At 45.1% G+C, this 16,821-nt stretch overlaps 1 protein-coding gene across 9 annotated transcripts in view; it reads right to left on the reverse strand.

The window, feature by feature from the left end:
• Positions 1 to 3,701: 3,701 nt before the first annotated feature.
• The window catches only part of LOC133116471 (R3H domain-containing protein 1), a 56,915-nt gene continuing 43,795 nt past the window's right edge, over positions 3,702 to 16,821 (reverse strand). For 5 of the 9 annotated variants that reach the window (XM_061226068.1, XM_061226067.1, XM_061226064.1 and 2 more), the window contains 10 exons: positions 15,548 to 15,790; positions 14,992 to 15,115; positions 10,588 to 10,745; positions 10,056 to 10,207; positions 9,385 to 9,488; positions 7,010 to 7,179; positions 6,258 to 6,453; positions 5,958 to 6,055; positions 5,664 to 5,745; positions 3,702 to 5,186 (listed from right to left, as the gene is read on the reverse strand). In XM_061226068.1, coding sequence (XP_061082052.1) covers positions 4,837 to 5,186; positions 5,664 to 5,745; positions 5,958 to 6,055; positions 6,258 to 6,453; positions 7,010 to 7,179; positions 9,385 to 9,488; positions 10,056 to 10,207; positions 10,588 to 10,745; positions 14,992 to 15,115; positions 15,548 to 15,790 — 1,677 coding nt within the window. In that variant the 3' untranslated portion in view covers positions 3,702 to 4,836. The remainder of the gene's footprint in view (positions 5,187 to 5,663; positions 5,746 to 5,957; positions 6,056 to 6,257; positions 6,454 to 7,009; positions 7,180 to 9,384; positions 9,489 to 10,055; positions 10,208 to 10,587; positions 10,746 to 14,991; positions 15,116 to 15,547; positions 15,791 to 16,821) is intronic. The other 4 variants (XM_061226066.1, XM_061226071.1, XM_061226065.1 and 1 more) reach the window with 2 other exon arrangements.

Genomic DNA, 16,821 nt, shown 5'->3' on the forward strand with positions numbered 1-16,821 from the left:
ATGGATTGTACGGATGTAAAGTTTGAAGGGAATTGTAGTCCATATAATTTCGCTGAGGATTATGGTAGCTGTAGTTCATTTAGTGCTGCGTGTTGCAGAGAAAACAACAACAACAACCCTGGATAAACTGTAGCCATAGGCTGAATCTGAATCGTAATTTGGTTATGCTGAAAGATTCAAAATCGACAGGAATTCCACATCTTAATGGCTGCAATAACCTACCAATTTGTCTGGATTAAAGCAGTTCTGCAAAGAAGAATGGGTTAGTCATCATTCACAGCGATGTCAAGGACTGATATGAAATTATAGGTTTGGTTGCAGTTATTGCTGCTAAAGGCGGTGCAACCAGATTTTAAGGTTGCAGTTAATTTATTACATAGGTGATATGGGTGTTTGATAACTTCTTTCCTTAAATAGTTGAAATCATAATCAAAAAATGTATTTTGTGTTCACACTCTTTGTCTAATAGTCTTACATTTTGTCTAAATATCTGAAACCATTCAGTATGAAAAATGCAGTAGTAGAGGAAATCAGGAAGGTGGCAAATCGTTTTTCATGGCAGTGTCATTACTACCAATAGGGATATGCCTAATTGTACCATTCCACTGTATGAGGGCAGGGAGGTTGAACATCCTGCCAGCACATAGGTGCTCCATGCAAAGCATAAAACAAAAACTGACCTCTTAGCTCAATTTAACATATCATTTAATAAGGAAACATATGCAATTAGAGAAGATGAAACTGAAATTGTTTAATTAGTTAAATTATACTTTTTACTTCATAAGCCAAAAATTATTTTGCTGATTTTAGTTGTTTATGAGCATTTGCAAGACCATACTGGAATCAATCTATTTAGGAATACTAAAACATTATGGATTCTAACATCCTGAGGGACTTAAAATTCTACAGCCATTTCAGAAGCACACTGACCCAAATAAAAGTCCTTTTTCAAAATAACCCCAGACGGGATTTTGTATTGGTGAAATATGAATAAAATATGAATGTGTTCATTAATAATTCATTTAATAATTTACAAGTAAGGCTGAGTATCAGTTCATGACAATATATCAATTTTTGATAATATAAAATATATATCAGATATCCATCAACTAATTACATGAAAAAACAGAAAAATAACCACAAAGACCTGATTACATCATGTGCAAAACTGGAAAAAATGATAACAGATCGTAGTGCACATAGCTCCTTTGACTTGTAAGCTTTTGAGGCAGGAGGGTCTTTTTGATATAATCCTTCCAAATTTCCCATCTGAAAGGCTTTTCCTTGAAGTACTGGTCAAGCAACACTGAGACAGCAAGACATCTGAGAAATGGATAGGCATTATTCTTGTAGGCATCTTAAAAAAAACCCCAATGTAATTTAATTCCATAAAATTGAGTGTCACCATAGATTCCTGAAAATTGGATTCCTTTGTTGGTAATACATGGTAATTTTTTTAACAATATTGACAAAGTTTTTCTCCACTCATTTAGGAGAGATCCACATCCTGACGGTACAGAATACATAGCAGTACTGGCAGACTGCCTTAAACTAACTGCATGACAAACAGCCACCAATAGGTGGTGCTCTTTGACTGCAATGCTCTCATTAGGCGAGCTTGTGATGAGCTGCCTATGTACTACATTACACCCTGCACTTGCACTAGTTTCAGCTGTTGGGCATGCAATATGGCCTGCCCCTGTTTGCAGTTCCAGCCTACTTACAGTAGATCAACGCATCATTCTTAGATTACATTCTTCACATGTTGATGCAGCAGTGAGGAATATAGGTTAAGGGCTCAAAGGGCTCAAAGCTGGATCAAAAATCAAAGACGGATAAAATGTAACAAGATGGGGAAAAAAATACAAAATATAACTTCATTACCAAATATCATTTATGTGAATTCAATGATTGATTGCCTTCAAGCCATGTGTCTGTTCTGGATGTGTGTCTGTGTGTGTGCGGCATATCATCGTGAGTTTGATCGTGTTGCTTCATAGCCCCCACACATCGTGGTCAGGGACCTGTTCAGGGAACGGACTAGACTCTGACCAACACTGCAGTGCAGCGGTCAACCTCTGGAGGCTATACCTATACACAAACATACACTAGGCTAATTATAAAATGACACAAAAAAAATCAGGATGAAGAGATCAGCATCATCATGATTTTTCATCTTCAAACCAATTGGAGCATCACTTTAATGCCACCGCATACCAAAGCATTGTTGTGGACCATGTACTGTACATATTGGCATGGCCAGTCTATCCTGGTTCAAATAGAGGTCGAGCAGCACATATACAAAGTCACAAAGCATGCATCAGTTCCAGCTGGTTCCACAACCACGATGCTGCCTTCAGCTTACTGTAATGGGCTGCACAGTCCCCAGATGTTACCCCTTGAGAAGAAGTTGAACAGGAGGCTTGCTGCATGAATGTGACTGAAAAAATCAGCAGGAACAGTGGGATGCTATGGAGTCCCTCAGGAATGTGTTGCATCCATGCCATGAAGAATTCAGAAAGGTCTAGAAGAGAAAGGGGGTACGACCTGGTACATGATAGGTGTACTTAATGAAGGGGGCATTGAGTATAAAAACATTTCGAAATTGTTTATTCAACCTTCATTCAAACTCTGCTCAGTAACATGCTATTTTGCCTTTATATATAAACGGCCATCAAAATATTGTTTTTCAAAAACTCCCATCAGTGGTAGAATTAATTACCTTTATCTTCCAGAACTATTCCTAAACACCATGCTGACGTCAACCAGAAACCTACCTGCAGACTTCAATACAGACTCCCAGAAAATGGCTTAATCCATGATCTCAAATATAATCAATCTTCAATTAAATTCTGACATATTTTGGGATCCATCAGTCAGTGGGAGATCCTTGCTGAACGCTGTTGTTTAGCATGTTTTACTGAGAACAGAAACAGTGTTGCATGTACCTTTTAAATACATGCACTAAACACAGTCTGCAAGTATGTGCGATATTACATGTATTCAGGGTAATTCCACACTCTAAATAAATAAGGTAAAAGATCAAATTGACAGCACATTCTGTTCAAATCATTCACAGAAAGAAACATTGGTGAAGAAAGGGCCAATAGGCGTTTTAAACCCATAATTACAGGAATAACACCATACCTGAGCGCAGTTACTGTGAGGGAAGAAAAATCCGTCCAGCTACTGAGAAAACGGTTTGCCCGATAGGTCTTCTCAAATGGCAGGATAATTAGGCCCATCTGTTAATGATCTACAGTCATTTCAATGGACATTTCAGCTTCACCTAATGAAACATAAAATGAAATGGATTTTGAGTCATTATTTGCCCGTTTAAATCTCCCCGAGTCTCAGCGTAAAGCCGGGAGCACGGTGCTTTTCATCACTTCTTTTAAAATATCACTTCAAATAAATCATCGTCAAATGCAATGATCTCCCGGGCCGAAAGGTCTGCGGGGTTAATGTAGCAAAGCCACAGCCTTATAGAAATTTGATATAGTGAAAATGCATCAATTGCGCGAAGAAATAAACTGCACAAAATTATTCAAAAGCCAAATCTTTTTATCTACTTGGTCTTCCATAAAGGTGTCATGTTTTGAGCTGAATCCTGAAGAACGCGGTTGACCAGCGCACGGGGCCTCATCTGCAGCTCTGCCTCTCGATGGGCTGGAAAGAAACCCTCGCTCCTCACAAAGCACTTCATTTGGTGTAAACATTTATTGGTTTCAAACTGAAATAAAAATGACTTGCACCAGCAAACATTGTACAGCTTTTTCAGAATCCACACATTTGGGAGAACAGTAAAAGAAAAAAGAAAAAAGAAAAAGAAAAAAAGTTGTTCAGTTGTATAAATGTGCAAACTGATTTTCCAGTGACCTAAGGACTTAAAAAAAAAAAAAAAGGAAAAAAAAAAAAAAGAATAGTTTTTAAATGACAGATCTGAAACGATTGGGCTTGCGTGAGGACGGGGAGAAGAGAGCAATAGAAGAGGGGAGAGCTGAGACACATGAAGCAGAAGATTGCTAAAATATGCCACCGGTGAGATATGCATGACTGTCTTTTCTTAAATTAAGTTAAAACCAGACCAGAACACTGAACCAGAGACAGTGCGTCATTAGTGCCTGTTACAGCATAACATTCGCTGTGAGGAAAACCGGATCGAATTATATATCTACTGTACTATATAAAGTATTTACAAAGATGTGGATCATTTTACAAGCAACACTGAGGTGCCTTCTAGAATTTTTCAAGGAATAAAACAGTAGAATCCAGGTAGAAGGCACAAAAGAAACCCATTGTGTAGCTGTAGATGTCCACGGTGGGCTAACCCGTCCGGAGCCCGGACAGGCGGTACCCGGGGCGCGTCTCCTCCGCTGAATTCTCTGCTTTAAAAGGGAGTAGAGCTCCAAGAGGCCGGGAGACCGAGTGACGGGGAGGGGGAGAAGAATGCGGCTGTACAACCACGCTTTGGGTCTGACACAAGATTTCACAAATATAAAACTAAAAAAAAAAAAAAAAAAAAAGAAAGAAAAAAAAAAGAAAAAAGTACATGCTGCCGTTTGAAATGTTCCTGCCAATTCTGAACCCACCCCCCTTCTCCCTCCCGAAAAAAAAAAAAAAAATTGGCGATTTTATTATTTATACCGGAATTGCTAGAACATTACAAAGGCAACATATTCCCAAAAGTCTCTACAACTCAAGTGAAAGCCCATTACATCAAGCCAACTTTAGTGAAAAACAGGAAGTGGGGAGGGGCGACGACAGGAAGTGACTGGTAGTGGTGGTGGCAGTGGAGGGGGGGGGAGCTGCAGGGATCCCACTCTTCAGCGCCCCCTACTGGGAGCTGGCCCGCTCCAGGTTGTGGAACTCGTAGTGTCTCTTGCTAGTTCTCAGTTTGAAGGGGGCGAGGGAGCCGCTGTGTTTGAGCAGGGCGCTCTGCGCGGCGTATTTGGTGGGGAACATGGCCAGGATGGTGTAGCCCGAGGCCGGGTCGTGGGAGGGGGGCAGGTGGGGGTCGGAGTTGGTGTCGCCGTCCCCGGCCCCGCGGCTCAGTCTGGGCGGCTGGTGGTCCGGCAGCCACCGGATGGCGGCCCCCGCTTTGCACAGCTCCCCGAGCAGCGAATCGGCTTCCACGCGGCCTATTCCCTCCGGCAAATCAGTCACTTCCAGGACCCTCCCGCTTACTGCGCGAGGGAGAGATGCGTCACACTTAGTGCGAGGAGACACCGCTAGCGTTAGCATTAATACAGACGGCATTCTGCTCCAGTCAATTAGCTTTCCCTCCCCAATACAGCCAGTGCCCTTAGCCATGAAATCCCGGCTGGGGTGTGAGGTCCAGCCTCACTGAAAGCTGTCAGTCATCCATTTTAAAAAGAAGATGACAGAATACACTTATAAAAGATCGCTTCAACTGCCTGGTGCTATGAATTTTTCTTTACTTCAGCATTCCTACAACCTAACTTACAGTTAGGGATTACTTTGTGACAGCATAACATTTTTGCTACTTAACTGCTCTACTCTGAAATGCACACACAGAAACAAACAAACACACACACTCTCTCTCATAAGGCCCTATGAGCCCACAATGAGAGTTTTCTAAAAACGCGTTCAGACGTAAAGCAGAGCATTGTTTCTGGTGGAGGGAAATGCCCTACCATTACCTGCTTCACCTACACTGAGATCTGTAGATAGTGCTTTCCTCGCCGGCTTCCTCCCTCGAACCTGCCGAATTCCCATAGGACCCTGAAAACCACACGGCAACCTTCAGCAGAGAGCTGGGCACTGCGTGTGCGTGTCTCTATGTTTGTATGTGTGGATCTGGGTGGGTATGTGTGTGTCTCTATATTCGTATGTGTGTGGATCAGGGTGTGTGTGCGTGCGCCTCTATGTTTGTATATATGGATCGTGGGGTGTGTGCGTGCGTGTGCGTGTGTTGGAGCACTGTGGGTCCTCACCTGGTGGTTGGGCACGACGTGAGGGCCGTGGATGAGGGAGGGGCGGATGGGAGGGGTGTAATGGAGGGGCTGTCCCAGCAGGGGGTACCGCGCTTCACCTGGGGAGAGGAACAGACTTAGCACACACACGCCAAAAAAAAGCTCATCAAGTAAATACACTCACTACACTGACAAGAGACTCAAAACATTAAGTATGTGGGTTATAGAAAATGTATGTAAAAAATGTACTACGTAACTCAAATTAGCCAGAAAAATTAAAATAAGTAAAATAAAAAAAAAAGTTCACAGTAGATGTCTCACAACCGGCTTGCCTCCAGCTGAAAAACCCTGCGGAGAGGAGCCGGTGCTGACCTTGTCCAGGAAGGAAGGGCCGGGAGAACTGGGGCATGATGGAGATGGGGGTCAGGCCGGGACGGACGTTCTTCATGTTGGCCAGGTGGGCCGGCGCGGGGGACTGGACTGGGGAGGAGCTGGGGCTGCCCAGCTGGGGACTGCTCTGCAGAGGGGGGGGGACAGGGGGAATTTTAGGCCTCTTTACGCTCCAATACCCGTACTGTACAAAATATGGAACTTCACATTTCCGCCACTTCACCAGCACGTACACTAAGAACCGCACACAAACAGGTCATTTGCTGTGACGGGTCAGGTCAAGCTTGTGGATATGATTCAGCTGATTTGATTTAGTTTCTGAATCGATTTTGAATCATGCGCTTGATTCAGTGTAACATGGAAGATGGGTGGCTGGCACTCTGTCAGGCCTGGTTCTGAACATTCCAAGGGTCTCTGATTCCACATCGATTCCTGGCAAACTACTCAATAAATTATTCATCTTCTATGAAAATAAGCTAGGTCTTGAGGGGGTGCAATCTAACACCCTTAAAAATGGACTTTATTATCACTGTGGATTCTAAAGAGGGAGATTTACATGGAGTTTTACAACTGAGGAAAATATCTAGATGTCCTATAGGGGCATGTTTGGCAAGACACCCCATTTTGTATTACAGGACAGGGTTACCACGGCACCACATGCGGTTGTAAAATGGCGGGGTTACCTGTGATGTGTCGAGATTGGGGAGGTCTGTGGACTTCTGGCCCCTCTGGTGGTCCAGGCTGTAGTATTTGTGGTGTTTCCACTGGGGCGGGGAGTGTGCCCGGGGCTGCTGGTTTGGGGGTAATGTCAGCTGCATCATGAGCATGCTGCTGCCATGAGGGGGGGGCACACCTGTACGGGAACACAATGCGTGACATCGCAGGCGTGACGTCATACACGGGAACACAACTCATGACATCACAACCCACTCCCTCAACTGCATGTACACAAGACCCCATAAAATCAGCACTGGAGCAAGTACAGCCACAGAGAGGCCAGTTAATAAGAAAAGTAATGTTCTTCCTCCATTAACATAGCATTTGTCATCCTCTATTAGACAAAAAAAGTACCTGTGTTCATCTTTCTCAATAATTCTGCAGATTTTAATTACACATTCTAACCTATAACTATATCTTAATATGCAATGTGTTACCAGTAATTAAATGTAACATTTGTACAGAGCAGTGATGTTGACTTATGCATTATTCAAAGGTGCTTGGACACCAAGTGTGAGCTCCAAGGATGAAGACATAAATACTTAATCATATTAAAATTTCCATCCGCAAAGCAGCCAATTAAATATGTTTGCTCTACGAAGAAGGTTGTTTTTTCTGGACCTTCTCTTCACCCCGCTGCTGCCAAACTCAAAAGGTCTTCCTCTTAATGATAATTATTTCAGCAGTAGTAAAACTAAATAAAGGCTTAATCCCTTCCTGTGGCAGAGGGACGTGAGGATTGTTTCAAGAGGAACGGAACACGGGCCAAAGGTTTAGACGTTTTCATTCGTGTGGCGGCCTCTAAAAATGAAGTCAACAGAAGACAGTTTCCTTATGATTCAATAACAGTGCAGGCAAATCGTTTGGCCTTCGAAAAGATAAGCGGCCCAGCTAAAATGAACTGAATCCAAGGACAGCATTAAGAACATCCTTTCATTCTGTGGGCATATAGTATCTACTCGACTTTTAATATCATCATTTACGGAAGGGAACATTAACCCCGGGACAATTTATTCTGCTGCTTTTACAAATCCAATCTCTACTTAATCCATGTAATATACTGTATACATATTTATTTCTGTCACGAATATGAGCAAAAAGTTTATTTCACAATCTAAAAAGGCACAGCTTTTTTAAGTTCTAAAAAGACGGAGAGATGGTTGAAAAATCACAGGTCTCGCCATTAGGAGACATTTGCGTCAACGGAAGACACATAAAACAGCAAATGAGATTTTGAAGGCTTGTGTAGGCCTTTTTAAGATGTGATAACAGGGATGCAGACGCGAGAGGAATGACTTTTTAATTACCACCCCGTATCTTCAATAATTAGATTGTAAAGAGAGGAAAGTAGTTTGAATGGGTCCACAGTGCCAGGGGTCTTAAGCCATTGAGATGGCTGCTCTTTATTGTTGTCTGGTAATGCGTCTCGGAGCTGGGAACGGCGTCTACCTAAAGCAATCCACTCCATTTGGATTTGTGCGAGGACTTAGGAAAGAAGTCATTTATTTAACGCCGCTTTCCTTTGTGTGGATTCCGGACAGACTTACTCATATTGTGAAGGCTGGAGAGGTGAGGATTTAGAGTGAAAGATAGAGGAAAATGACAAAGGATGGAGAGAGAGGGAGAGCCATCTCTGTAGACCGTGGCGCGGAAAGCCATGTTTAAATGTCAGGAACGCGAGGTGTGTGGTGTGTGGGAGAGTGGTGGTGTGGGGGAGAGAGGTGGGGTGGGGGAGAGTGGTGGTGTGTAGGAGTGGAGTAGGTGTGGGGGAGAGAGGTGGTGTGGGGGGGAGAGAGGTGGTGTGGGGGGGAGAGAGGTGGTGTGGGGGAGAGAGGTGGTGTGGGGGAGAGAGGTGGTGTGGGGGGGAGAGAGGTGGTGTGTAGGAGTGGAGGTGGTGTGGGGGAGAGAGGTGGTGTGGGGGGGGAGAGGTGGTGTGGGGGAGAGAGGTGGTGTGGGGGAGAGAGGTGGTGTGGGGGAGAGAGGTGGTGTGGGTGGTGTGGGGGAGAGAGGTGGTGTGGGGGAGAGAGGTGGTGTGGGGGAGAGAGGTGGTGTATAGGAGTGGAGGTGTAGGAGTGGAGGTGTGGGGGAGAGATGTGGTGTATAGGAGAGGAGGTGTAGGAGTGGAGGTGTGGGGGGGGGAGAGAGGTGGTGTATAGGAGTGGAGGTGTGGGGGAGAGATGTGGTGTATAGGAGTGGAGGTGTAGGAGTGGAGGCGTGGGGGAGAGTGGTGGTGTATAGGAGTGGAGGTGTAGGAGTGGAGGTGTGGGGGGGGAGAGAGGTGGTGTGGGGGGGAGAGCAGTGGTGTGCGGAAGGGCGGTGGAGTGGAGGAGCGGTGGTGTACCTGCACACTGCTGGCCAGGGAGCTGCTGGGAGCTGCAGGGGGAGGACGTCCGAGGGAACTGCACCTGCTCTGTGCCTGGAGGAGGCAGGAAACTCACAGAGGAGCTGCCAGACACACACACACACACACAAACACACAAACACACAAACACACACACACACACAAAGAAAGAAAGAAAGAAGGTCACGTCAGACCATCTCACACACCCAGGAACACACAGACAGCTAGCCAACTGGACTGAACTGGAAATATACTACATATATTGGGCGGTTCCAAACAATACAATTCTCTTTTTGAAAAACAACAGTAAATGCCATTGTTCATCAGGGGAATCAGAGTAAACATACGGGCAGATACTCTGATATGAGCTGATATAAGCAGTATGGACGTGCAGTATACAGCTGGGAGGAACATCTCCAAAGGGGCCGCTACAGTATATTAATACTGTCCAATTGCTGGCCTTATAAATCATCCTGAGAGCGACCTACTAAAGGAGCGGGAGGAAGAGCTTGAAAGCAACCTCTCCTCGTCGTCCGTGGACCCAGCTCTACCCCCACCTCCCTTCGAGCGAGGGGCCAGGAGAGTTAACGGCGTTGTTCGTTCTCGTTGTCTGGGGCGGTTAGACAGGGCCTGTCACGGAGAGGTTGCCGGGTAAGGGGGGAGGGGCTCACCTCATGGTGCTCTGCTGATTGGGTGGAATAACACTGTAGTACACCTGCACACTGGATGCAGGCATGGGGCCCTGGCTGGACTGGTTGGGGATTATCATTGGCTGCTGATACGTCTGCTGTGGCATGCCCTGGGACCCTTGAGGCATGGATACCTGATGACACAGAGGAGGAGGAGGCTTCACCATACCATCCACCAATTAAAACAGCACAGCTGGACAGGGGCGGAGACAGCGACAGGTCCAAGCACAATGTCGTAAAGAGTCTGAAGAGAATGACCTCATCAATATCGTTTAATCCATTTAACAGTATTATTATTATTATCATTGTTATTTTGTGTATTTATTTCAACTAAGCCAAGAGCTAAATCATTACCGCTCAAAAAGAAGACCAATTCAAAAGTGAGACATATTCATTTAAAGGTTTCAATATAAGAATATTGAGCACTGCTTCCCCAAATTCTTTTTTTTGAATTGCTGTGAATGAATACACTACAGACATACGCAAAAACACACACACAGCATAGAGTATGTACCTGATAAGATGGCACGGTAGGGTACTGGACCATCATGCCTTGCATCTGCCCGCCCATGTTGCTATGCTGGCTGCTGACCAGGCCCTGGTTCTGCGCTTGCTGCACTCCTACCATACCCTGGTAGCTCTGTGGTTGATTTGGCATCACAGTCTGATAACCTGAAAGAACACACACAGCACTGCCATGAGAAACCCAGAGCAAAAACCCACAGAGACACCATCAAATCAGGCTTAAAAGTCATCTATTAGGAATTGAATTTAACAAAACGGAATTCAGCTAAAACAAATGAAATAAATGTATGAAATAAAAGAAAAAATAATACAATGTATAACTCAAATGTTCATTAATGTAACTGCTTTTAGTATAAACAAAGCCGTGTAATTGCTATAAAGGGTAGGCTCACTCCCCTTAGCCACTGTAGCTTGTTAGTAAGTTTCTGAAGAAGACAGGGTCATTTAAGAGCTTATTTTCCTATGGATAGAACTGGAATTGTGCACAGAGCCTCAAAGGGATAGTTTGGGCAAATTATACCAATTTGGTTTTATAATTGTTAGTATTTTAAATGGATTCTAAGCGGAACCAGATGCATTCATTTTGAAATGAGACCTTGCAGCCAGATTCTATTTTGGGGTCAAAAGGCCATTTCTCAATGCAAGAATATTAAACAGTGTAAAATTAGGGTTGGAATGTAATGACTCTTCATACAATTTTATCATTCGTGAACATTTTTTCAAATGTATCCTTTAACCCCCCCTATTACGTTAAGAGTTCATGACTGCTTTTATATTTGGGGTCTACAGTAATTAAGCCCAAAAGTATACATAAACACACAATTATTGTAATAGAAACATTTTGGTTGTCGCCGCCTTATTGTTTCCAAAATGAAAGGCTTTTTATCCATGAATATGAAAAATCTGTGAGAAACATCTCATTTGAGGTACAGGAAGGGAAAGTGCCACCAGAATCATCCGCAAAGGAATCTGAGATAAAAAAAAAAAGAAAAGAATTTCTGACATTTTATACAGTTACAGAGGGTCAAAAGAACCCCACACAGCTAGCACTATGTTTACCATTTAATACCATCAAATTACAAATGAGAAAAATCACACAGTATATGAAGCAAGGTTAACAGATTTTTAAGAGAAGTCAAACACTAAGTCGGGTCAAATTGGCGCCAAACATGGCAGTTGCATTTTTATTCGTTTTTTATATTACAATATTTCAGTTTAGCAAAAAGGCAGTTTCTTTAAAAATATTTACGTACAGTCAGCCAAAAACAAAATAAACAGAGCAAGTATAAATTGGGCAAATGAAAAGGACAGTTGAGAGATGATGGTAAATGGTAAGTGCTTCCTTCAGAGTGTAACGGCAGTAAATATAAAAACACTAATGGAGCCGCGCTGTACAAACCTAAAGCGTCTGTCAGCTGCTCCTTCACAGTGCAGCTCCAAAGGCTTAAAAGACTGTTCATTACCGCTCCATACAGCACGGAGACCGAAAAAGGTCACCGTTTCCTTCTAAGCCATGAAATTTAAAAAATGCATCAGTACTCAATAAGTCAGTCAAGCTCTGCCATCCTCAGTCCCTCAGAGTACGGTATGAAAACAAACAAAAGGAAGAGGGGGGGAAGTGCATTGTGGGCATATAAAAACTCACCATAACGAGCGCTTATTTTACGGGAGTAGCGTCCCTTTCAGTGAAAGAGGCTCTTATCTGGGAGAGAGCATCGGTTTCAAGGTTACCGGGGAGACAGAATGGCCGATGACGGGGAGGTGCTGGGAGACCGCACTGCGGGGCTGGGGGAGGATTTTTCAATTTCTCCTGCTTCTCGCCGGCGCGACCGCAATCAATTCGGCTCAGATGAGAATGGAAGTGGGACAAAAGAAATGGATGACTCCGACAGCTTCCCGCAGGGAAGAGGCGAAGGCTATTTTAAGCCCAATTCTCTCACCTACACTTACACACCCAGCACGGAGTGAATATAATATTAAACACACTATATTCCCGCTGACTGAGCAGGGCGGAGAGGACACGGGCAGGGGAGAGGCTCGGCGAGGTAATGTGCCCGACACAGAATGTTTTCAAAGGCACTTCTAACTGCTCGCTACCCCCCCCCCCCCCCCTCAGCGAGAGGCTTAAAGTCAGCCGCTTTCAGGAGAACAAAAACGTCAACACCACCTTTCTTTCCTCTCCCGGTTAGCATTTGGATGCTGCAACATTTTAGACAGTTTTAAAACCCTTTCTACTCAACTCAGGTTTGCAGTGCATGAAAAAAAATCTTAATTTTGTTAAAGAATTTGAGTCCTCTTCATTAAACTTGAATCGCAGAAACGTTCAGCATTTTTCACGGAATGAGACCGACTCTCGTTCTGCTACGATGAGCATACAAAATGGCTGGCAAAAAGGTGGAAACACCTGTGTAAATAAGAGACACAAAGTAAGCAGCTACTTGCACATAATCCACACAGGTGTGGTTCCTGAATTAATAAGCCAACATCCAAAAACGCTGGGCCGGCCAGGATGCCCATAATAATGGCGAGCAGGACTGAAGATGTAGTTTTAAAAAAAGGTGAATGTTGGGGCGATTTTGCAGGAGCTTCTGTGATGAAGGCAGCTCAACTTTCTGATGTTTCAGAAGGAACTGAGGACCTGCTTTCTTTCCAGAAGGTGAACTGTCCCCTTCAGTTGGACTGAACCTGGCAGTAATGAGGCACACTCCATTTCATGTGCAATGTGCAAATATTTGCAGAACAGAGACTCCACTAATGTGACACATTTGACAGAGCGGATATTCTGTACAGTATCAACACTCTGGGTCAACACTGACAGAGATGACTCATTTCAGGTGATTTAAGGTCAAAACTAGACTGACGACACCTCAAACTGTAATGCGTTTCTGATACAATTTAAATAGGGCACTTAATTGTCATTAAGACAAAACTATTATTACAATTTAAGAAATCATGTTACTTTAATTACAATTTGTCATTTGAAAAAGTACAATATGGATTTAGAGATGTGCCCAGTAAATTCTCCAAGAAATACTGAAAAGGTCCATTTAATGGTCATTCAACTGATCTAATTTGTGGATCAACAGTTACTTTAATTCTTTTCTTTTATCTTTTCTCAGTAATTACGATTCATGCACCATTATGTGTGTACCAACCCCTTAGTTTGTGCATTTGTAAATGAGGTCGTTAGGCTGAGTCAAAGTGAACTATAAGCTGGCATGGTTGCATAGTAGGACTGTGCAATACATGGAACGACGGTTCTTTAAATGATAATAAGGATGACGTTGGAATGACGGACGGTCGTTTTAGAGACCCAACCGGCCCGTGGGTGGGTCGGCTCCCGCTCGGGGCCGAAGGGTGCCGGCTGCTGAAGAGCAGTAAGAAGCTGAAAAAGAGACCGGTTCACTGTGAGAATCATAATCCTCTCAGACAGCACCCCGGTCCCGAATTCTGCCACTCCGATTCGCTCCACGCCCCTCTCAGCCCCACTACAGAGACCACCAATGACACCAGATAACCCCCCCCACCACCAACCGAAATGAAACCGCATTCAGTGACTGAAGCTGAGGCAAGCATGAAACCAATTTCCCTCTAAGTGAGAGCGGGCACTTAAGATTGCAGATGTGCATCACGTTCCCATTTGATGTGACATTTTTAAAACGGCAGGGGTGACGGTGGTGGCGGAAGCTATGCTAATTGCGTCCTTGATTAGAAGCGGTTATTGTTTTCAGACGAAACGGTGGGGCGCAGTGGGTCCCTCTGAAGGAGAGGAGACCCCCGACACCTGCAAGGTCAGGGGAAGGAGGCTTCAAAGGCAGGCTCTCGCTGCTAATGAGCCCAGAGCACCTGGGACTGCAGGTACAAAGATGGGCCCCAGGTAACTACCAACGTTCCAGCGCTGGGGGACGTTCTGGTGAAGATTCCTGTTTGTTTGTTACAAAATGGTCACAAGAATGTCCCTCAACTGTTGTATTATGAACTATGGAAATACCAAATGGCCTATGAGCCCTGGGTTTGGGAGAGTCGAAGAGTCGAAGGGCTGTTCCAACCTTGAGGTTGCTCAAGGCAGCCCTCAAAATCACCACTTGATGAAGGAAATCCAATAGTACATTATACTAACCAGCCAGCTTTAGTGCCGTTTTTCCTTCTGATGAATGAGACGTTAACACGTGTGTCGCTGTTTGTACTGTTCATAAAAGGCTAGTCAGCTACTGTAGCTTTACTGCAGTATTTTTCCTTCTGTTAACCATGACATTAATGTGTGTGTTGCTCTTCATATCGGTGAGAACAGGCTAGCCAGCTAGCATGTGCGATGCTTCCTCTCCTGTTAGACGTGACGTGAATAAGCCTGTCGCCCCAGTGTGTCCCAGCATGCCCCAGGGCGCGGGTTTACCTGACGGCTGGGCGGGCTGGGGCAGCGGCTGGCTCTGAGGGCTGTTGTAGTGCACTGGGGTGACTGGCCGGTACTGCTGGCTGGAGTGTGGGTACTGGCCCGGGGCGCAGTAACACGCGGGCATCTGCAGGGGGAGACAGAGTCACCATCACGCGCTCGACTGTCCTCATTGTTGAATGTAGGCCATTACTACACCATCTATGACTATGTTCACATGCAGTAGATCACACGTACTGACTATCAATGGGGCAGGTAATCCTGTTCAAATGAAGCGGGAAAGTGCATCGGAAGCATACGCACCACATTTTATGCATAGTTTATGGACAAAGCTATTTCAATTTCGCATTAGATACAATTATCACCAAAACATTACTTTCAAGTATTGCTTTTGATCTTGGAAAGGCCAGCTGGACATCAGTTGGGCATGTAAAGCACAGGAGCAAAGTGCAGAAGGAGAAATGTCCAACCGGAGAACCCGGCCGGTGCTGTCCCCCCACAGAACGGGAGACAGGGAGCGGCGTCCTGAAGCGCACAGGAAGTGAGGCGCGGGCGTTACCTGCTGCATGGGCGGCTGCATGTAGCCCTGCTGCATGATGGGCTGGCTGACGGGCGGGGCGGAGGCGCTGTAGGCGGGCGCGGGGACCGGCTGGCCGGGCGGAGGGGCCACCATGTAGCCCCCCTGCTGGGGGGGCTGGAGCACCATGGAGGAGGAGTACATGGCGGCGTGGGAGTCGGGCCCCTCGGCCGAGGGCTGCCGCACCAGGTTCATGTGGCTGAACTGGGCCCCCAGGCTGTCCTGCTGCAGGGGCCACACAGGAAGACGGTCAGTCCCCTGCACAGAGCCCTCAACACGGACCCCAGTGCAACAGCCTCACCCCCTTTCACCACTATCCCAAGCCCGGAGGTCACTCTCGCCTAATCCGTCTTTCTGTCAATTACTTTGCTTTCCTGAGCTAGGGGGTCGGGAACCATTACATTCCTATTCATAGATTAATTTAATATTGGGTGCAAAATGAATCATTTAAAGCAGTCTTCCCGAGATATAATTAGTCATTAAGGGATTTTTCTGGGCAGAAGGAGGTCAGGAGCGAATTTTGAATTCGTCAACGGACAAAGGGAGCGAAAACATGCCGTGTTAAAGTAATGTAAGTAACCGTTGATTCAGTCAGCAGTCAGGAATTAAAGCCTCTCACGCTTCAAGAAGGGGTGTAAGCTGAACACAATGACCGGTCCAGCGTATTGCATATTCTGACTTTTTCACATGCAAAATAGCCATTTTCTGCAATGCGTTACAATATCATTAATTATACATGCATGCAGCCCAGTGCTTCAGACTAGGTTTTGCTTTTTTTAGTTTTCCTGTCAACAACCAACCTTCATCATACACCCCTATCCTAGATTTTGTGGGCTTCATTCCAATGTCAATTACCATTCAACGTTTCGTTGTATTGATTTCAACCAGCACTGTTACATCACTTTATTATCCTAACAAAGAAACTCGAAAACAGCTTGAGTGATATATTTTTTCTCAGTCCAAGTCGTTGACTGCATATATGTAAAGGGCATTGGTAGATAACCTATCCCACTGTACATCTGATCCATCTGCAGGGACAAACCCACATCCAGTAACCCTAGCCCAATGGACAGACCAGGGAAACACACAGAGGGGGAGAGCCCGGCAAACTGAGGGGTAGAGGGAGTGTTAGGGGATGAGTCACTGGGAAACAGAGACCAGACCCCCACACCCACACACACACACACACACACACACACACACACACACACACTGAACACAGACCACACCAGGGGTGCACAACATGCTGGTCCGCT

This window comes from Conger conger, chromosome 17 (genome assembly GCF_963514075.1).
Source record: "Conger conger chromosome 17, fConCon1.1, whole genome shotgun sequence".
Lineage (NCBI taxonomy): Eukaryota > Metazoa > Chordata > Actinopteri > Anguilliformes > Congridae > Conger > Conger conger.